At 46.5% G+C, this 22,832-nt stretch overlaps 1 protein-coding gene across 3 annotated transcripts in view; it reads right to left on the reverse strand.

Moving 5' to 3' along the window:
• Positions 1 to 22,832, reverse strand: part of ERN1 (endoplasmic reticulum to nucleus signaling 1) — a 98,122-nt gene that overhangs the window by 62,484 nt on the left and 12,806 nt on the right. For 2 of the 3 annotated variants that reach the window (XR_009006441.1, XM_057536981.1), the window contains exon 2: positions 20,509 to 22,219. Coding sequence is in view for 2 of the 3 variants with exons in the window: in XM_057536981.1 (XP_057392964.1) it covers positions 20,509 to 20,610 (102 nt within the window). In the remaining variant the exon portion in view is untranslated. Of the gene's footprint in view, positions 1 to 10,015; positions 10,511 to 20,508; positions 22,220 to 22,832 lie in introns of those variants that run through there. The other variant, XM_057536982.1, reaches the window with a different exon arrangement.

The raw sequence follows: 22,832 nt of genomic DNA on the forward strand, positions 1-22,832 counted from the left end.
ATTGGGTTTATCCCAATTCAGTAGACTAAAGATTAAGAACAGAATTAAAACACTGGTGATATTAAGAGACTTAATTGTGTCTATGTCTTAACGATTTCAATCTATTACAAAATCATTCCAAATCCTGTTACGCTTTGTTTACCTGTGTGTAGGTCAGCAATAATCTATCAACCATAGAGTTCCTTCTAACCAGCCCATCGGCTGCTGTGTTTCCTGATACTAGGTCAATAAAGGTAACCATGACATTTGCTTTGGATGGGAGTCAGGTATCTGGATGGGATGCAGTAAAGGTCAGGGCCTAACTGAACACCACTGTGTGGTTTCCAAACTAAGCAACTGAGAGAGTTAAACTCGTGTTTGTGGCAATTCTTGCATGTGGTGTAATCCACCACCACCCAAGACAGTTAACAATTTTTCAGTGGTTCAGGCTACTCCTTGAATGTGTCTGATAAAAGGTTCCTCATACAGTCCACTTTATTCCTGAGAGCAAAGGTATGCTAATTTCACAACAGGTGAAGATACTTTCCCCAACTGGTTCTGGGGCCCCAGGCTAAGAGTCTAAGTTCAAGCAGCTGGCAGTTCCATTTGTCTTCACGGTCTCTCTGCCATCAACTTATACCGACACCAAGGGAGGAGGAAATACACTTGGGCATGAAAGGCGCTACAGGAGACCCTTCACCACAAGGAACCAAGCCCTTCTTCTTAGGGTGGCATCACATCCCTAAGGTCCTCAAGCATTTTATAATATTAAAACTAAAACCCAGGGACTTCCCTGGTGGCACAGTGGATAAGAATCCGCCTGCCAGTGCAGGGGACACGGGTTCGAGCCCTGGTCCAGGAAGATCCCACATGCCACGGAGCAACTAAGCCTGTGTGCCACAACTACTGAGCCTGCGCTCTAGAACCCATGAGCCACAACTACTGAGCCTGAATGCCACAACTACCGAAGCCCACGGGTCTAGAGCCCATGCTCCACAACAAGAGAAGCCACCGCAATGAGAAGCCCGTGCACAGCAACGAGGAGTAGCCCCCACTCGCTGCAACTAGAGAGAGCCTGTGTGCAGCAATGAAGATCTAACACAGCCAAAAATAAAATAAATAAATAAATTAATTAATTAATTAATAATAATAAAATAACCCTAAAACCCAAGGTTTCACCATCATTTAGTGGTTGAGATTTTTTTTTTTTTTGGCCATACCATGCAGCAAGTGGGATCTTAGTTCCCTGACCAAGGATCGAACCTGTGACCCCTGCAGTGGAGGCATGGAGTCTTAACCACTGGACCTCCAGGGAAGTCCTGAGGTTGCGATTTAGAATGCACGTCTTGCCACTACTATTTTGTTGTCTTCATTGTAGGGAAACAGCAGCAATTCAGGCCTTGTAAAAATTGAGAAACCTATTAGGCTCACTTACCTTAATGGAGTAGCATCGTGAACAAACTAAACTAATAAAGGTCTGACTTAGACCGTAAATTCATAAAGGGACTACCTGCCTTACAAAAAGCCAGATTTGATCCATTTGAGTATGTATATTCAACTGCAGTTAAACCTATTATTAGGAAGTCTTCATACAAAAACCCCAAGGGGGGAAAAAAAAGACTCAATTAGATACCAAATTTTTCAGTCCTGATAATAGCAACTAATCTGAAACTGTCAATTTTGCTCCTTACACGGTGAGAGATTTCTTTTGGGGGGAGGGGAATGGAAGGGGTTGAGTAGAAAGTGGATAAACGCTCTAGTTAAATAAAAATTATCTACAAACAACTGTATTTATGACATAATTGCCACCTATGCTTGCCAGATGTTGCCGAGCTTTATAATGGAAGTCAAACACTATGAAATATGCCTGAAGTTGAGCTACCTGGCCAGACTGACTTGCCCTAGCCAGAATCCCCATTGTCTGAAGTACATCTGAAGATTACCCACTGCCCTGCTGGCCCAGCCCACCACGCCACCTGCCCCTCTCCAATTAGCTGACGGTCACTGAAGTCCACATGTCTCCACACAACACAGATCAAACAGGAAGGGCTGTTTACTGCTTCTGGGATATGTAACTTCAGAGATGAGAATAACTGAAGATCACCTTACCCAAACCTCTCAGTTCACAGAGGAGGAAGTCAAGGTCCAGAGAGGTGAAGTGACTATCCCAAGGCACCACAGACAGCTAAACTGTAGACACAGGACTGAAGCCAAGGTCTCCGCTTCCTCTTCTGGACCTCTGCCCACTACACCACACTATAATTTCACTGCTTTAAATCATGGTTCTCTGAGAAACATAAGCTTCAATTACTTGAGGCCTGGAGCTCAACCCTGCTGAGCTGTCCCACTGGGGCAGATGGAGATCAGCACTTTCCTCTGACATGGGGGTAGGATCTTTTGCATGAGACACCAAATCGGTAATTTGTAGATTCTACATAGACACCCAATATGCCAAAAGGCACTGCGAATTATACAGGGTGGGGTCTTTAAAAAATGTTCTGGATAAAAATTCCTGAGATCTCACTGTAGATCTAAGTGGGCGAGGATAACATCACAGAAAGTCAAAGGTCACAGACTTAGCCACCATAAAAAAAAAATTCCTGCAATACATTTATCCAGCCCAGTTCTAAAGGTTTAAAAAAAGTGTTCTTTGATGATAATGATGATACAGTGGCCACTGCCCATTCCTTTGATGAAGCGAGTCATTCTTTTCATGCCAGTGTCAAGGAAACGCACATTACTGATTAGCATGGGACAACTCCTTTGAACAGCAAGGACCATTTTAATGACATACGTACACCAATGAGCCTCACGCAGTGAGCTGTGACTGCTTCACTTAGCAGGAATAAGATGCTCGAAAAAAAAGAAGGAAATATGGGTCTGAATATTGACTTTTTCATGGGAAAGAAAATCTTATAAACAGCAAGATCCTGCTGTATAGCACAGGGAACTATATTCAATATCCTGTGATAAACCATAACGGAAAAGAATATGAAAAATATATATATATAACTGAATCACTCTGCTGTACAGTAGAAACTAACAGAACATCGTAAATCAACTATACTTCAATAAAACAAATTTTGAATAAATAAATAATAAACAATAAAATCTCATGCCACGGGATTTCCATAATCTCAGCATAGGTTTCCTTATTTTTTAAAATAAATTTATTTATTTTATTTATTTATTTTTGGCTGCATTGGGTCTTCGTTGCTGCGCTCAGGCTTTCTCTAGTTGTGGCGAGCGGGGGCTACTCTTTGCTGCGGTGCGCGGTCTTCTCATTGCGGTGGCTTCTCTCATTGCGGAGCACGGGCTCTAGGCACGTGGGCTTCAGCAGTTGTGACACACGTGCTTAGCTGCTCAGCGGCATGTGGGATCTTCCCGGACCAGGGCTCGAAACCGTGTCCCCCGCATTGGCAGGTGGATTCTTAACCACTGCACCACCAGGGAAGTCCCTCAGCATAGGTTTCTATTTTCTAGGCTCCTCTGAGAGGCAAATGTAAGCATCTCAATGCAACTTTCACACATTTGGACAGAGACAGGAAAGCGTCAGAAACTGCTTGGAAGACTGTTGGCACAACCAAACCTATGGAGTTGTGGTGTGAAAACTGAGGACTGAGAAACTGGCTGAGATGGAAGGATGCTGCTTCCTCCAGCTCATCGAGGGTAGGCGGGAAACAGGAGCAGGAAAGAATTACCAGCAAGGAGATACCACGCCTTTGGGTTCAAGGAAGAATCCCTTCCAGACACCGAGGAAGACAGAACTCCCTCCAGAGAAAGGAAAAACGGCTGTCCAGGGCCAGGAAAGGGGAGGAGACAGGCTTCAACAGGACATGCCCTACCGCCAACAGGCTCCATTCTCTCAGGGACCTTTCTTCGTAAAGTCACCGTCCCCGTCAATCTTCTGCCTCATCTGGAGGTCACCCAATCTCAAAGCCAACTTCTCCAGGTCAGAAGACTGGCTTCCGTGGGTATCTGAACTGTGGGGCAAGGTGGTTAAGCTTCCAAATCTTTGTTTTTTTTTGAAAATTAAGGAACAGCAATATCCCTTTGAATGCTTGGAAAGAAAAATAAATATTAAGAATGTCAAAGACAAGAGTTATGTAAATATTAGGGAAGATCATTTTATTAAAAAAATTGGTGTTGGCCAAAGATACCATCAGAAAGTAAACAAAACTCAAAACCCGATTATCCACTCTGCCCCGGACCTCAACTGTTCCCCATCTCTTACTCTGGTGGGCAGACAGCGATAGTGTAAGAGCTGGTGCTGACAATCTAGAATAATTAAGACAAGGTTAAAATAGGTTTGGCTTGTGGTGTTTAAGAAGGAAGAAGAGTATAACTGCTGAAAAGGTTTTCACCAAACGGTACTACGTTACAAGTTCTAGGACTGTATGTGAATTACCTGGAAACTCACTTAGGTAGTAGCCCTCATTTTCTGAAGATGCTGAAAAATTCAACATATACTTGTTAAGCTTCATTTTTAGTGCCTGGGCAATATAATGTGGCTGCTAGAAGGGCAGTCACTTACCTCCCTGTGCCTTGGTTTTCTCACCTGTAAAATGGGGGACAACAATAATACCGATTTCAAAGGAGTGTTGGGTTAATATGCGTAATGAGTTAATATATGTAAAGCTCTCAGCGTACAGTGAGCATCACATAAGTGTCAGTTCTTGTGATGCTGATTAATCAAGAGCTGTGTAAGACCCTAGGATCTAATCACAACAGTGATCTGATTCTTACCCTCATGGAGCTTATAGTCTAATAAGGGACCACAGCAGTAAAAATATCACACAAACAGAATAGCAAATTGCAGTAAGTGTTATGAAAGAGACCATAAGAGAAAAACAGGAGAAGCCAATCTGGTCTCATGTGAGGGGGTGTGGATCACAGTGTCAATGGTTTTTCTTTTCTTTTTTTTTTTTTTTTATAAATTTATTTATTTTATTCATTCATTCTTGGCTGTGTTGGGTGTTCGTTGCTGTGCGCGGGCTTTCTCTAGTTGCGGTGAGTGGGGGCTACTCTTTGTTGCGGTGCGCGGGCTTCTCATTGTGGTGGCTTCTCCTGTTGCGGAACACAGGCTCTAGGCATGTGAGCTCAGTAGTTGTGGCTCACGGGCTCTAGAGCGCAGGCTCAGTAGTTGTGGCGCACAGGCTTAGTTGCTCTGCGGCATGTGGGATCTTCCTGGACCAGGGCTCGAACCCGTGTCCCCTGCATTGGCAGGCGGATTCTCCACCACTGCGCCACCAGGGAAGCCCTCAACGGTTTTTCTGAAGGAGTAATAACATCTGAGTTAAGATCTACAGGAACGGGGGAAGGAAGGGAAGAATTTCCTGGGCAGAGGAAACAGCCTATGTGAAAGCCCTGAGACTGAAAATAATTTGCTGTGTTCGAGGACCTATCGGGCCAGTGCTGCTGGAGAGAGAAAGCACAGCGGGGAATGGGACAAGGAGGGGCTGGGGAAGCAGACAGAAGCCCGAGTGTGTGTGGAATTCCCTGGCGGTCCAGTGGTTAGGACTTCGCACTTCCACTACAGGGGACACGGGTTCGATCCCCGGTCAGGGAACTAAGATACTGAAAGCCGTGCGGTGTGGCAAAAAAAAAAAGAAGGCCGAGTGTGTACTTGTATGGAGTGGGCCACAAAATCCATGTTTTATTTGTTTCCTATGCAGCTCACAGAAAGAGCAGGAGGGCATGCTGTTCATACAGGTGTAAAAGCAGATCCGGAGGGAAAAGCGCTCCTGGAAGCTGAAGCGTTAGGTATACCATTGTGTGTTCACACCCCAGGTGCGTCTCTTCTGGTGTTTTCATTGATACTAACGTCAGACTAGTGTTGCTTAGCCGGTTTACAGCTGAACAGAAGCATAACACGCCGAAACTTCATGGGGGAGTTTAACAATGCTGGTTTTGTGGTGAAATGTGGCCTACAGAACAACCCCCAACGCGAGGTCTCTTGCTTTCGAGACCCCTCCTCTGAGGGACTTCTCTGTCCAGACCCCACGCACGGGATCACAAAGCCCCCTCGGAAGGAGTGAAGCAGGCCCCCTCCTCTCTTCTTCCTCTCCGGGGGGCTCCCTCTCTGCAGTACCCGCAGTCGCTTCCAGGGCTAGTTTCGCTACAGGCAGCAGAAATCCAGTGGGCACTAACCTCAGGGATCGACGTTTAGTCCCGGATCACGGGCTCACGTTCCTCAGGCAGGTTGGCAAGGACATGCAGTATTTATCAGTCTCTTCCAGGCACTCCCTGGTTCACGCTTCTTCCTGTTGACCGACTCTTCTACGTCCAACTAACTTGCTGGTTCACCTATTTCAACCCCACCCCACACTGGACTCTTTTCTCCTACAGATACACAGAAAGAAGGGTCCTGTTTTGCATGAGGCGCTGGAGCCTCAAGGCCTATAAGACTCCTGCCTTCAAGGAGTTTACCATCTAGCAGAGAAACAGCGCAATACCGGGGAAAAGACGGCAGGTTCCATGACTGTGCCTTCCAGAAGCTGACCTGGCAGCATGCCCGGGCCGTGCCCAGAGCAGTTCCTTAAGATTCTGAGCCCACACTTCCCTGCTCAGGCCTTCTGCTCACTCCTTCGCCTATCCTGTGTTCATGCAACCCCAAAACCTGCTAATCATCCTTTAAACTCCGAGGGAATTCCCTGGAGGGCCAGTGGTTAGGACTCCGCGCTTTCACCGCTGAGGGTGCAGGTTTGTTCCCTGGTTGGGGAACTAAGATCCCACATGCTGCGTGGCACAGCCAAAAAAAAAAAAAAAAAAAAATTAAACTCCAAGTAAAAAAACCCCAATGTATCCCCACGAGCCTGGCACATGCTCAACAGATGTTTTTTGGACCAAGGAAGCTGAAAGACAATGAGACAGGGCACAGGAATATGTGTCCTGGCTTGGGCTCTGAGCAAGTCATTAAACTTCTCTGGGCATCAGTTTCTGATTCCATAAAGTAAGAAGACTGGGTTAGGGACTTCCCTGGTGGCGCAGTGGTGAAGAATCCACCTGCCAATGCAGGGGACACGGGTTCGAGCCCTGGTCCGGGAAGATCCCACATGCCGCGGAGCAGCTAAGCCCATGTGCCACAACTACTGAAGCCCGCGCGCCTAGAAGCCCGTGCTCCGCAACAAGAGAGGCCACCACGATGAGAAGCCCGCGCACCGCAACGAAGAGTAGCCCCCGCTCGCCGCAACTAGAGAATGCTGGCGCGTAGCAACAAAGACCCAATGCAGCCAAAAATAAATAAATAAATAAATTTATTTTAAAAAAAAAAAGAAGACCGGGTTGGATGTGCCCTGTAGCTCAGAAGCATGACGATCCATGGCTTAGCAGGCCCTCACCTCTCCTCACGCTTTACTGTAGATTCTTCTGGCCCCCAACCAATCAAAACATGCTCAAAACCCACACGAGAATGAGAGTTTAGGAGTCTTGATGCCTTTGAACACAGTCATGCCCGATCCCGGTCTTTCAACATCCCATTGTCCCCACTTATCTTTAACTATTGCAACACTAGAAATTAGTAATAATCTGATTCACTTTAAGGTTCAGGGTGGGGGAAAAGAAACACCATAGAAATCGACTGATGTTATGCAGGAGGAGGTGGGTGACTCTCAAGTACACGTACTTGCCATAGACTCTAAAACCAACCACCTCCTAAACCGAAAGGGAGATCTCTGTGCTTCTCCAAACCACAAATCGGGTAAGTGACTGAACTCCCCCCACCCTGCCCCCCTCACCAAAAGCCCCAGAGACTTCCAAGTACTGAACCATCAGATAAGGATGACATAGGGTTGGTTTTAGAAGCGGCTGTGGTTTGGTCCCCACTTCGAGTACCAAAACTACAGATAAACTTGTTCTTAATCTCTCTGTGTAAAGAAAACCGTTTTCTTCTTTGCAAAACCAGACCAGAGCAAGTGGAAAACGAACTCTAACAGAATGACTGGATGAGGTCACTGGATTGTTCAGAGGGAGGCGGCGCCTTCGAGGTCAGATTCCCTAAACCTGGCTTTATGCCTTTCTTGCAGTATTTGAATTTATCTGGAGATCTTATAAACACTTCTACAATAGAAAAAAACTATTTAATTTTCTCTGTAAAAATAATATATAGGGCTTCCCTGGTGGCGCAGTGGTTGAGAATCCGCCTGCCAATGCAGGGGACACGGGTTCGAGCCCTGGTCTGGGAGGATCCCACATGCCACGGAGCAACTAGGCCCGTGAGCCACAATTACTGAGCCTGCGCATCTGGAGCCTGTGCTCCGCAACAAGAGAGGCCACGATAGTGAGAGGCCCGCGCACCGCGATGAAGAGTGGCCCCCGCTTGCCACAACTAGAGAAAGCCCTCGCACAGAAACGAAGACCCAACACAGCCATAAATAAATAAGTAAATAAATAAATAAATATTTAAAAAAAAAAATAATATATATATAGGTACTTCCCTGGTGGTCCAGCGGTTAAGAATCTGCCTTCCAATACAGGGGACGCGGGTTTGATCCCTGGTTGGCGAACTGAGATCTCACATGCCGCGGGGCAACTAAGCCCGTGCGCCACAACTACTGAGCATCCATGCGCTCTGCGCCACAACTAGACAGCCCGCGTGCCACAACGAAAGATCCCGCGTGCCACAGCTAAGACCTGACGCAGCCATAAATAAATAAATAAATAAATATATATTTGAAAAATACACACACACACACATCACATGTGTATTTGGGAGCAGAACCATCAAAAAATCAAAGAATTGCTGGCTCTGCCCCGAGTCACAGGGCCTTCTGAGGTTTCCTTGACAGATTTTTAAACTTTCTCTTGTTATGTTACTGTTAAAAATTGATAACAGTTATACTCAATACCTCATTTTTGCTCAGGATTTGCAAACATACATGAGCAGTCAATACCAGGCCACCTGAAGATTAGATGAGAAACCAACTGGAGGACAAATGAGTATCGTGACCCCAACACTAATGATGGGACGGCACTCAGAGTGTGGGGAGGGCCCAGTGGTCGGGGAGGGCCCAGTGGTCAGGGAAGGCCCCATGCTTCTGCTGGGCCCTGCAGGACCAGTGAGCCATGCCTGGAGAAACCACAGCCCACTGCTGGGGCAACTTCCAGGCCCCCATCTCCCTTGCTCTGCCCTACGTTTTCTTTCTTTCCACAGGATTTTATCACCTTCGCACATTCTATATATTTAGTATTTATCATGCTATTGTTTCTTGTCTGTCTTCGCCAAGTAGATGGAAGTTTCACGAGGGCAGGAGTCTTTGTTTTGTTCGTTAATGTGTCCCAAGCCCCTCAAGCAGTGCTTGGCATATAATATGTACTCAATAAAACTGGGGGATGAACCGATGGAAGAACAGCTGGGCTCCATTACATTCGGGAGCTGGGGAGCTGGGCGGCTCGAAGCAGAGCAGCCTCCCACCTTCCCCCACCCATCCACGAGGGACTGTGAAACAGTACCGCTGGGGGACTCGTCCCTTTAACCTAAATGGTTCCTAATTCGAAGACATTTAGAAATAGGCCCACTGAAGAGATTTTCTAGTTCCATGGCCCTGTTCTACAGATGAGGAAACAGAGGGGAAATAACGTGTTTGTCCAAAGTCTCCCAGCACCCAACCCCTCACCTCCCAACTCCCACTCACTGGAAGAATACATTTTTATCATGTGAGTCAAAACACGTACAAAAACAGAAGACTGTGCCTATAAACGACATTTCGAAACAGCTAAAATGACAAACGATGCCAATCTACCTACTTAATGAGCACAGAACTGGAGCTGCCGCTTGGGATTTCCTCTAGAATGGAGTTCAGTTGAGAAACACAGACCTTGGCCCAGAGTTCACCCAGGTGTTCGGTCAGATGCCGAGCCCCGTTCAGAGGCTGACTTCAGGCACTTCCCTGAAGGTCCAGTGGTTAAGACTCCGTGCTTCCACTGCGCGGGGGGGCCTGGGTTCGATCCCTGGTCGGGGAACTAAGATCCCACAAGCCGTGTGGGTCGGCCAAAAAAAGACGCTGACTTCAAAGGGGGACCTTCCAATTCTACTGACCTTTGTCCACATGGTTCCAGCAGAGTTTAGATTTGGTCCAGCCCAGTCCATGTGAGTTTTAGAAGTGAGTTTCCTCTTGTTCCTAAACCAGCTCTTAGGATTCTTTGAGTCATAACCGAGGTGCAGCGGCTGAGACGGGGACCGGCCATCTCCTGCAGGGCCTTCTGCGGTGCGGCCTTCCAACGGTGCACCTGCAGTAAAAACCCTTCAGCCTGCGAGGCCGGTGACCGTCCAGATACCCAGGTCTCACACAGAGAGCGGAAGGAGAGCATCACAAACTGGGCCCTCCGGCGATTTGCTTCCAACGTACATGTTCTCATCCTGATAAGAAATCCCCTTTTTGTTGATATGCTTCGTTCTTGTACTTTAACTGTCCAACTTACTCCTTCCGCAAATTTCTCCCATACCCACTCCGCTTAGCTACTTCACTCTGGCTAGAGAAGGCTCTTTTCAAACTTGAAGGATGATTTTACCCACCAGGGTATGTGAAGGAACCTGGAAAACAGTATTGTTTGGATTCCTTAGGCCTCCTAATGTACGGAGAAGGCAAAAATAATAAATAAGCGTAAGTGGAACTTTAAATAATTCCAAACATCTTATAATTCAGTAACTAAGTGTATTTGAATTTAAGGTCAGTTAGCAGTTAAAGCTGATTCTTTAAAAAGCAAATTCAGTAGTTAGTACTCAAAAAAAAATATCCATCTGTCTGGAATTACTTGTTCTTCAAAAGTTGGGCAACATAGTATACTAGAAAACACATAATGCTAGGTTCTCTATTTCTAGTTCTGCCACTAACTAGAAGAATGTATCAGTCCTAACTTCTCCGTAAAAAAAGCCAAAGGCTGGCTCTGGTTTGGTCCAGGGCTCTGTGACATCACAGGGCACAGGTGGACACAATGGCTGTGTCCAGGACAAAGGAACAGGACTTACTTGATGGCCTCAACCTGGCTGCACATTAGAATCACCTGGGGTTTAAAAAAACTTTTTTCTTTTTTAAAGAAAGGATGCCGACCTCCACCCCTGGAGATTCTGATTTCATTCATCTGAGGTGGGACCTTGGCATGGGGTATTTTAAAAGGTCCCCAGGTGACTCAGTCAGCCGGGGTAGAGAAGCACTGCCTCAAGTAACACATTCCCGGTTGCAGCTGTGGCCTCCCAGACAGGTGTTTCTCTCACTCCCGGAGGCCCCACAGGAATCACGGGTCATTTGCTTTAAGAGGAAGGAGATCTGAGTTAGTTTGGTCAACAAAGTCCTCTGACCCAACTGGAGATCAATGACAATGCCAGGTTCGAGGGATCTGACGGCACTATTTGTTCAGATAATGTATGAAAAAAATCCGGTTTCCATGACAAGCATTCCCGCAGCCTGGACAAACAATGATTCCCTCATCTGAAATAGAGAGGGAAAATAATCCACTGAGGGAAGGGGTGGTTTAGAATGATAATTATAAATTAGTCTACTAACTAGGGAAATCATGTTTAATACAGAAGAGGACAACCCTGGATCAAGGTTCATTTTTTAATAGTGAAACATCATGCTGAGTAAAAAATGAAACTGACTTGGAATAATCACAGACCATTTATCTCCTGGGGTTTGGCAGTGGGAAAATTAACCTCATGACTGATATGAGGGGCCTATCAAGAGAGCACCACACACTGGGGGTCACGTCCACCCAAGCAAGTATCCTGGAACCCCTCTCATTGTGTAGAAAGAAACGCTATTGATAAGATCTCACTAAAGAATACAGATTACAGCTAAAGCAACATTTTCCTTATCCCCCTGCAAATCCACAGCCCACGTTGCCTGATGCTAAAAGAGCTCCTTGTCTTATTGGTCTTCAAGAGCCTCAAAGAGAAATTCAATCAATACTTGCTGAGTGCCCACTACAGGGGGTACGGCCGACTCACCGTGCTAAATGCCAGAGAGGATGTAAAGATAAGCAAAACACAGTCCCTGCCCTCTAGGACAAACCAGCAAGAGAAGTGCACCACCCCCATGCAGGGCACTTTCCTGGCCTCCTCCTCTCTCCCTCACTACTACCCTCTCCCGAGACCCACCTGAGCTAACTGAGGTCCCTCTATTGTGGCCCAAGGGCCAAGGCTACTCTCTCTCCTGTCATCATATACCCACTTCCAGGTGCCAGCGCTTGGTGGGAGGTGGGGCCTCTGCAAAGGCGAACACCCCAGACCCAGCCTAATCGTTAAAGAGTTCTACCTTTTCAGGATCCCTTGCCGAAGGCTGTGACTGCAGGATGGAAAAGAAACTTTGGTTAAAGGCTTCGAAGACATGAACTTTCGGTTTTACTATTCCAGAATCATTTTGGGGCAAGATCTTACTGAAAAACATGCACCTGCTTGGATATTATTAGACCTCAAGCAAAGAAAAGAGCTTAAACTGAGAACGTGGTGTAAGGGCCTCTTAACCTGCATTTCTCCCCGTGATTGCAGGATTCGGTTGATATCCCTGATGGAGATGCTCAGGGTAAAGCAGTGTTTCCATCCCAAATCTGCATCTTTCTCTGACTGAAACAAAGGGTAAGAGGCTGCGACTCTCCTGGAAGGAACAAGAGCATCGTCTGAGCATTTCCCCAAGCTTACAGGAAAGCCTACTTTCTTCTCTTCTGGTCCTTCTCTAGATCCCATCTCTCACTGCAACATGGCTTGGCCACCTCCTCAGGTGTGACTGGGGTATCTGGACTTATTTGTTCTAACAGATGTACCAGGACATAAGCACTGCAGGGGCTGCTCTTCAAAGGGAAGCAGGAGGATCAGACTCAGGGTTCAGTTCTGCCACTGGCGCCTGACCACGGACAGGTCACCGGCCCCGTCTGGCCTCAGCTTCCTCATCTGTGTGCTCTGGGAACACAGCAGAGCAGTGACTGTTCAACTTGGGAGGGCAGGGCGATGCCTGAGGGAGGGTGGTACGTGCCCCAAAATACCACCCTTGAAGGTTCTAACCTGCTCGCACCGTGGTCATGCATCCCGTTCCTTACGTGGGGGTGGGGCGGGGAAAATATTAAGACTTATTGGTCTAAACCAGCAAGATCCCTTCTAGGAGTCTAACATACTCGGACGGGAAGCTAAATATTTATCCATACGTGCTACCTCTGCTCACAGTACATCTGGAATTTTTTGGAAATTACCTTCAAAGAATATACTTTTGAATCCTCTAAGTGGTAGAAAGTCTCTCACTGGTTTTTAGAAACAACCAAGAATCCAAGTGTCCTCGATAAATTGTGCAATCAAGCTGGGTAATAACAGTATTGATCAAAACTTCAGTGTGGACCACGTCAAAGTTACATTCAAGCAGAGACTAGAAGGAATTGTGTAAGGATAATAGGCTTAATAATAAATATTTGCTTTTTTAGGGTTTTTTTTCATTTTAAAGTTGAATTATTAAATGAAGTTTAAAAAAAAAGTTAAAAAAATAAAAAATAAAGACTAATTTGTTTGACATGAACATTGACCCTGAAGGGGTTATTACTTTGAAAGAGACAACACTCTTTTGGATGAGTAAGTCCAGGTACGTTTGTGGGAAAAACAAAACAAGACGCCAACAAATATTTCACTTTATTGTCAAGTGGTCAGCTGTATGGACAAGCTATATGTTTTAAGAACTACGGCCTCCAAAAGAGACAAACAATGCATCAACTTCTGATTTACGAACAGTCTTGAGTCAAAATTTTAAATGGCCTCATAACCAACGACCAAAAGAATCTTGGGAATTCCCTGGCAGTCCAGTGGTTAGGACTCAGTGCTTTCACTGCCGTGGTCCAGGTTCAGCCCCTGGTCAGGGAACTAAGATCCTGCAACCTGCGCGGCACGGCCAAAAAATAATCATCATCATCATCATCTTTTCTGCAGGAGGTGGGCTACCCTTAAAACCAAGCTCACAGAATTATCCCGAGGTATTTCAGAGTGCTCATGGAAGCCACATCTGCTAGAAAGCTGATCTGAAACCACTGCAGACCAAAGGACCCTGCAAACAAGCTATTAACAAATCAGAATAAAACATTTTCTCAATAGCTTTTAGGTACATAGGGTGTCATAAAGAAACTGTTGTGGTTATTCAGGTCTTCAAAATATAAGCAAAATAAAACCTAAACATTCCATTTTCAGACTTAAAATCCACCCTGCTAAAAGAAAACAGCTTACTTTAAAATGGCTATCATGAAACCAATTTAAGGTTAGTTCTGTGCTTTTTACAACATCTAATATCGCTTGGGGGCTGGAGGAGGGGACTGTAAAAGAGTACATATGACAAGCAAATTCCAGTTCTAGGAATTTATCCCAAGAAAATAATTAAGCAGTTAAGATGGGCTCAAGAGTTTAGCAGTAAGGTTTATCACAATTGTTTATAGTAATGAAAATTAAAAACAGCCTCAATATCTAAATGGTTGGACGGTCAAATTACGGTATACTCTTTCACAGAAGTATCACACAGCCAGTGAGAATAATGTTGTAGAATTAAATTTACTGACACAGAAAGATCCATGTTATATTCCAGTTTGGGGAAGAAAAACATTATCTCTGCAAATATGTGCACATAAAAATGTCTAGAAGGACATATATCAAGATATGAGGGCTTCCCTGGTGGCTCAGTGGTTAAGAATCTGCCTGCCAATCCAGGGGACACGGGATTGAGCCCTGGTCGGGGAAGATCCCACATGCCGCGGAGCAAATAAGCCCTTGTGCCACAACTACTGAGCCTGTGCTCTAGAGCCCGTGCTCCGCAACAAGAGAAGCCACCGCAATGAGAAGCCCGCGCACTGCAATGAAGAGTAGCCCCCGCTCGCCGCAACTAGAGAAAGCCCGCGCACAGCAACGAAGACCCAACGCAGCCAAGAATAAAAAAAAAAAAAAAAAGATATGAGTAGACTAGTCATCAGAGAAATGCAAACCAAAACTAAGGAGTTACAACTTCACCACCACTAGGATAACTATAATAAAAAAGACAGATAATATCAAGTGTTGGGCATCTTTATGTCAGAGCTAAGACTTACATGTTAGACTGTTACAAGACAATAAAACTAACTTGACTTTAAAAATATATATATCAAGTGTTGGGGAGGATGTAGAGAAATTGGAACCCTCCTACACTGCAGGTGGGAATGTAAAATAGTGCAGCTGCCTTGGAAAACAGTTTGCTATTTCCTCAAAAGGTTAGACAGAGGGTTACCGCATGACCCAGAAATCCCACTCTTGGGTATATACCCAAGAAAAATGAAAATCCATGGCCATTCAAAAATCTGTACCCAAATGTTCACAGCAGCATTATTCATAACAGCCAAAAAGGGGAAACCCAAATGTCCATCAAATGAAGAACAGATGAACAAAATGTGGTATATCCACATAATGGAATATTTATTCATCAATAAAAAGGAACAAAGCACTGATACAGGCTACAACATGGATGAACCTTGAAAACATTACTCTCAGTGAAAGAAGCCAGACACGGAAGACCACATGTAGCATGATTCCATTTATATGTAATGTCCAGAACAGGCAAATCTACAGAGACAAATGTAGATCAGAGGTTACCATGCGCTGGGAGGTTTGTGGGAAATGGGGAGTGACAGCTAATGGGTATGGAGCTTCTTTTGGGGATGACGAAAATATCATAAAATTGGTAGTGGTGGTGGCTGCACAATTCTGTGAATATATTAAAGTCATTGAACTGTATATTTTAAATGGGTGAATTGTATGCCATGTGAATTATAGCTCAATAAAGCTGTTAAAATGTTAATAGAAGTAATGTTTGGGTAATAGAATTATAGATATGTTATGCTTTTTTTAAAATTTAGACTATCTATGCTTTCTTTTTTCTTTATTACCACAAATATGATAATACTTTGAGAGATTTTTTTCAAATCTTCCCATGTTATCATACAGAAAGCACCAAACACACAAAAGATTTGAAGAAAAGGAAATCCACCTTTCTTATAATAGTGGAAAAACTGGAAAGAACCCATATGACCCCAGTAGGGTGATCACCAGGCAAAGCATGGCTTATTACCACATCAACCTTTCTCAGCTATGACCCCTGTCCCTAACCTGAGGCTGGGCACAGAAGGCTCAAATGCTTTCTGAGTGGATGACGGTTTACTAAGGTGCTACTGAAAGTGACAAATACAATGGTGCACTCAGAACATTTCCAAACAGGTCACAGGAGACATTCTGTGAAAAAAAAAAAACCTGAACAAAACTACAGAACACAGGGACTTCCCTTGTGGCGTAGTGGTTAAGAATCCGCCTGCCAATGCAGGGGACACGGGTTCGAGCCCTGGTCCGGGAAGATCCCACGTGCCACGGAGCAACTAAGCCCCCATGCGCCACAACTACTGAGCCTGTGCTCTAGAGCCCGCGAGCCACAGTTACTGAGCCCACGTGCCACAACTACTGAAGCCTGCGCACCTAGAGCCCGTGCTCCGCAACAAGAGAAGCGACCGCAATGAGAAGCCCGCGTGCAGCAACGAAGAGTAGCCCCCCGCTCCCCGCAACTAGAGAAAGCCCACGCGCAGCAACGAAGACCCAACACAGTCAAAAAATTTTTTAAATAAATAATTAATTAAAAAAAAATACAGAACACATTTTTACACTGTTCGACTTGCTGTGTCTTTGTACATGAACAAAGATCATAAGATAATCAGAAGTGATGCAGAGACTGTGTAAAAGGAACTTAAAATTTTAAAAAGTCATGTAAGCAAGGACCTTGGGATTTTTTGTTTGTTTTTGTATGGTATCTGGGGGGGGGGGCATTTTAAGTTCTACTTTTCCCAGTCCGTATGTGGTCTGGTGCACTCACTCATTTACTCTGAGCATGTGTTGCTCTGAGGCAGCAAAGTCTGAAACCAAACATGGGGTATAGGTAAAGATAAAGATAGGAAAAAAAAAAATCCCCAGCCCCTGGGAAATATAGCCAACCAGCATGTTTATTATTCACAGACTACGATTCACGGTCCCTATTTTTTAAGCCAGCCTCATACTCTAATCATATTGCTAGGTTACAGGCCCCGAGTTATGCATGCATAATAAAAACAGAATCCATCAAAATGATACATTAGGCTTTTCTCCCCTATATCATCTCTTTAGGGAGAACATTTGATCATTATAAAACACACACAATATTAAGCCTAAGGATTACTGTGGATTCCCCAAACCAAAGAGGTTTCCAATGAAAATGAAACAGTTATCCAATGATTCTTCAACCTGAAGAATGGAGAGGCCATAGGAGGCATGCAAATAACTATAACCCCCAGGCCCATGCACATGGCACTGTTCTGTTCAGACATGAAGAAACCTTTACATAGCTCACTGGCTTTATATTCGGGAATATGGTCTACCGTCGAACTTTCTCAAGAATCACTCTCATACACATTTTTTCTTGTGCTCTTAGAAGCCATATGACTGCGGAGAGCCTCCTGGGCAGGCGAGTTAATGAAACAAAACAAACGCACGTGCACAACTACAGTCTAATTTCAGGGTCAGCAGTCCTGAGAACACGAGCTGCATGAAACACCCTCTTCACTCTCCTCGTGGCAGCAGTATTAATACGCGATACCTCCTATGAGGATAATTCATGCGGGTGATGACTATCAGGATGAATGATAAGCAAGGCCATTTCTAGTTAAGACTCACGTCTCCGTGTGTTTTTGTACACACGTGATCTGCAGTTCTCCGTGAAGTTGTTTATCCCCCTCTGAAACCAAAACATCGGCTGAATAAAAGAAATTGCATATCCTCTAGCTGAAGAAAGTACCCTGCCTCACGTGCCACAGATCTCTTTGGTACTTGAGAGAAGTGACACCCAAACACTGTGCAATGAGGACCACAGGGCAGCAATGATGCAACACAAACCAACATTAGGCACAAGATCCAGGTCTAGGAAGGAGGCGAAAAACTCACTGACTGAATAAGCACCTTCTGGATTAACAAAAGACAGCCCTGAGTGCTTAGTAACACCGATATAACTGCATTTTGGATCCGGTAGCCTGGAGTCTCAGCTTGCAGGTGAGTCAATGTCTGGCTCAGACACACACTGAAGGAAAATCACAATACTGCCTCCTCTGCACTAGTTACTTCATCAATCAAAAAGGAACAGCATCAAAAAATATTCCTTGCTCAGGCATAGTATAACATTGAAAAACGATGACTTAGAGTAAAAAACACCTTTGGGGGGTGGCAAGGAGAATGTACATTATCTGTGGTGTGCCAGGTCCCTTCACACCTGCTAGCGTGTTAGCTGCTCCCATTTCATAGATCAGGAAACAGAGTCTCTAAGACTCTGAGCACACAGCTACCAAGGGACCAGAAAGAACTCAGGTTTGTCTGATTTTACAGCCAGTACATTCTGCACAACATCACTGCTGCCTGGTTTAACTGCAAACTCTGCAATGCGTTTCATTTAGAATTTTGAAATAATATGTCCCACTATGTTTGGGGATCGAAATTTTTACTGGTAGGTAATTCTGGGAGTGAAATTCTGACCTTTGCCCTAAAAAGCAGTTACACTAAAACATAACCTTTTGATAAGGGTTGGACTCTTTTACCATGAACTCTGAAAAGTCTGGATTTCTAAATACAATTTGGAAATATTTACATGAACCGAAACTATAGTCCCAACTAAGGCTAAATAGTTATTTTTGGTTCTTTAGCCAAAGTTGTTCAATAACTAAAACACTAGACTCCAGTGACAGAATAGCACACGAAAAGATGTGGCAAAGAAAACAACATACAGAAGGCTCTGATGATATGAAATGATTGATTTCCATGTCATACATTTTGGTCACTCTCTTTACACTCTTATTTGTGGACAGATGCCAGGCAGCAGTTAACCAATCCAAGATGAAATGTTCAAGTTCAAAACCTGACCCCAGTTTTGAAAGTGGATTTTTAAAAAATTCAATCAGAAGGAAAACTTAACTGACACGAGTTTTACTGTGAAGTGTGTACAAATTTTCCTTTAAAAAAAACCCCGGGATTTCCCTGGTGGCACAGTGGTTAGGAATCTGCCTGCCAATGGAGGGGACACGGGTTCGAGCCCTGGTCCAGGAAAATCCCATGCCGTGGAGTAACTAAGCCCACGCGCCACAACTACTGAGCCTGCACTCTAGAGCCCACGAGCCAAAACTACTGAGCCCACGTGCCACAACTACTGAAGCCCGGGCGCCTAGATTCCATGATCTGCAATAAAGAGAAGCCACCTCAATGAGAAGCCTGTGCACTGCAACGAGGAGTAGCCCCCGCTCGCTGCAACTAGAGAGAGCCCGGGCGCAGGAGCGAAGACCCAATGCAGCCAAAATAAATTAATAAATTAATTTAAATAAATAAATAAATAACCCTGAATTTGAAAAAGGTGGCCTCGTACTACTTCAGCTGTTTCCAAATTCTTGTTACCCTAAGAGCACGGACTATTATTTACCTAAAATGCATAACCTCCAAAGAGTTCATGCTGTGGCACTCAGGTATACACATGTCAATTCTCCACCTGGACACCTGGTACCTGATACACCATATTAAAAAGTACACAGTGTAGGTCATTAAACAGAACCTGCTCCAATGCACCATACCCACATCCTGAACAATACGTTTTGTTTCTTTTTTTTTTTTTAAACCACTCACTAATTTAGGTTCTTCCAACCAGAAGGGGAAAAAAAGCCAAGTCTGTCCACAAAATGTCCTCCCAGCCACGGTGCCCGAATCCACAGCCTGAGTGAAGGCCTGAAAGTTAAATAAATGTAAACCAGGCTCTTCTCTCCAGAAAAAGATGAAAAGACTTTTTGGACAGCCCCACGGTGCTCTCCCGTGAGGAGACAGTCTTTCGTTTAAAGTTTCGAAGCGGCTTCACTGCTGTCCCATATGGGGTCTTGAAAAAAAGAGTACCATTCCCACCGCTTAACCTGCTTAACGATGTCTTGCTGCCTGAAAGGAAGCCCGCTGCCTCCAATGCCAAGAAACCTGCAAGGCAGGTAAGCAGAATCAAGCTCTAGGGTAAGAACGCTTACCCACTTCCAGTGGCATTCGTTTCCCAAAGTTCTCGCATTTTGAAAAGTTCAAGCGAAGATTACAAACGCAAGACATTCCCTTTCCCTTGGTTACAGGGCCCTTTCTGCCCTTCCTCCGCGGCCACCGCCAGGCCGAGTTGGCGCCCACCGGCGGGAAGGGTCCGGCAGGTGGGGCGGCCTCCCAAGGGCCCGGGGCCTTCTGGAGACCCCGAGGTGCCGCTAGGATGACACAAAGTTGCGCCGGAGAGCACACGGCCCGGGAGGCGCTGCTCGTGACAGCCGCGCTGGCCCGCGAGGCCCCTGGGTGGCGGACGCCTCGGCGGGGCCGGCGTGGCCGCCACTCCGGCCGGTCAGGAGGCCGCCACTCCCCGCCCGGCGCCGTCTCCGCCCGGGCGCACGGAGCCTGGGGCCGCCGCCGCCGCCGCGCTCCCGGCTCGGACCCCGGCCCGCCCTGCGCCGTTCCCCACCCCAACCTTCCCGGTCACTCACCCCGGGGCTGGGCAGCAGCAACGCCAGCAGCAGCAGCAGCTGCAGTCGGGCAGGCATGGCGAGGACTCGGCCCTGGCTCCTGGCCGGTCCGGCCGGCTCCATGGGGGCGGCGCGGGCGGGCAGAGGACGGGGCGGGGGCGCCGCGACGACAGCGCGGCGGCGGCGGCCGGTACTCGGCAGACGCAGAGCTAACTAGGCGGTGGTGGCACCCCCATTCCCGGCCCTATAAGTGCCGGGAGCCGGCGCTTCTTCCGGTCGGGGCGGGGCAGGAGGCGGGGCCGGCCTAGGGGCGGGCCGGGGATTGGGCGGGGCCCAGGCTTGGGGGCGGGCTGGGGCTGGCCTGGGCGGGGCTGTCGCTGGAGGGGCGGGGTTATAGGCGGTGCCAAAGGCGGCTTGGGCCTCCGGCTGGCCTTGACTGCCCCGGCCGCGGCGGCAGGAGAAGAGCACCAGGCTTCTGCGTCGGGCATCTAGGGACGCTGAGTGATCGAGGCAAAGAGCTTGCCTGAGGGCAAGGGGAGACCGGCAACCCCGCCACGCGGGCGCATTCCCTGCCCCAGGCGGTCCCAGTGATCCCGCTGAGAGATCCGCTGCGTCAGACTTGATCAGGAAAGGCCAGGAGACAGCCGGTGCCGAGTGTCCAGAGTCCCCGCTCCGTCTTCCCGCCGTGGTGGGATCGTCAGCGACCTCCGGAGCGAGGGTCGGCAGCTGGCAGGGGATTCCTGCAACCCGGCGCTTCTGCCCTGCGCGCGGCTATCGCCGAGTTCGCAGCCCTGGGGGTCCTCCAGCTGCGCCTCAGTTAGTCCAAAGGACCCTTTCTTTGTCCTCAGGAATTCCCCTCAAATCATGTCCAACAGCCACCAGTTCCCTTTGGAATAACCACGGCCAAATCAAAAATTACAAGCAAAGAAGGAAACCATTTCAGCTGCTGGTGTCATGTGTGTTTATGTGGCATTTGTAGATGTGACCTCGTGAAGCTCACTGGAGGGAGTGGGTTTGTTGTGGGTTTGTCATACAAGGTCCGTTTGAAGGTTGTGGGCTATTAACCTGATGTAAAGAGCCCTGCTGTTTGGTCACTCTGTCCCATGCTGCCCTCCACTTTGATGGAAGCCTCTCTCCAGAGGACATTTGTAACAAGACAGAATAAACTAAGGTTCAGAGCACAACATTTCCATATTCTAGGAGAAAAGGAAAAAAAGGATGGCAGCTTCTCTAATTTTTCTTTTTTGTTTTTTTAATTAATTTATTTTATTTTTGGCTGCCTTGGGTCTTTGTCGCTGCCTGCAGGCTTTCTCTAGTTGTGGCGAGCGGGGGCTACTCTTCGTTGCAGTGCGCGGGCTTCTCATTGCAGTGGCTTCTCTTGCTGCGGGAGCACGGACTCTAGGCACGTGGGCTTCCGTAGTTGTGGCATGCAGGCTCAGTAGTTGTGGCTCGCAGGCTCTAGAGCACAGGCTCAGTGGTTGTGGCCCACGGGCTTAGCTGCTCTGCGGCATGTAGGATTTTCCTGGCCCAGGGCTCCAACCCGGGTGCCCTGCATTGACAGGCGGATTCTTAACCACTGCACCACCAGGGAAGCCCTCTAATTTTTCTTGACTTGCTCGTATGACAGCCTAAGATTTTTCAGGGTTTGGGGGAAAGGAGTAAGCAATGCTAGAGAAATAAAGAAGTAGGGACTGTATTCAATATCTTGTAATCACCTATAATGGAAAAGAATCTGAAAAAGAATATATATATATATGAATCACTTTCTGTACACCTGAAACTAACACAATATTGTAAAATCAACTATACTTCAATAAAAAATAATATAATTTTTAAAAAAAAGAAGTAGTGGGGGACTGACCAGATATCTGACCTGGGTGCATGTGAATCAATCCTATCCCACTAGAGCAGACAGAAATGCTCATGGTAAACCAAAATCCCATCAACAAAGTTCCCCATTCCCAACTTCATATGCCTGAATCACAGTCAAGGGACTAAACCCTTGCTGGAGAATCCAACACACCAGTTTAAGAGTAGGACAAATCTTGGCAACTGTGAAAGCAGTAGACACATTTTGAAAAGTGTTATCTGCATGTCTAAATGCAAACGGAGAGGTTTGAGATTGGCGAGGGGTGTGCAGAAACACAAGCTCCATCACTCCTGACCAGTGTGGCCAGGTGTCCAGGGAGGAGCCCACAGAAAGTAGGAGGAGCTCTTTAATGATTATCCATCCGGCATGCAAGCTGACAACAGGATCTGTAAGACCACAGGGTTGAGTTAAAAGAGAAGCCTGATCACAAAATGGTGCTTTCACATGCCTTCTCTGGTGCTTTTTCTCCAACCGA

The sequence above is a fragment of the Balaenoptera acutorostrata genome, chromosome 20, assembly GCF_949987535.1.
Source record: "Balaenoptera acutorostrata chromosome 20, mBalAcu1.1, whole genome shotgun sequence".
Classification (NCBI taxonomy): Eukaryota; Metazoa; Chordata; class Mammalia; order Artiodactyla; family Balaenopteridae; genus Balaenoptera; species Balaenoptera acutorostrata.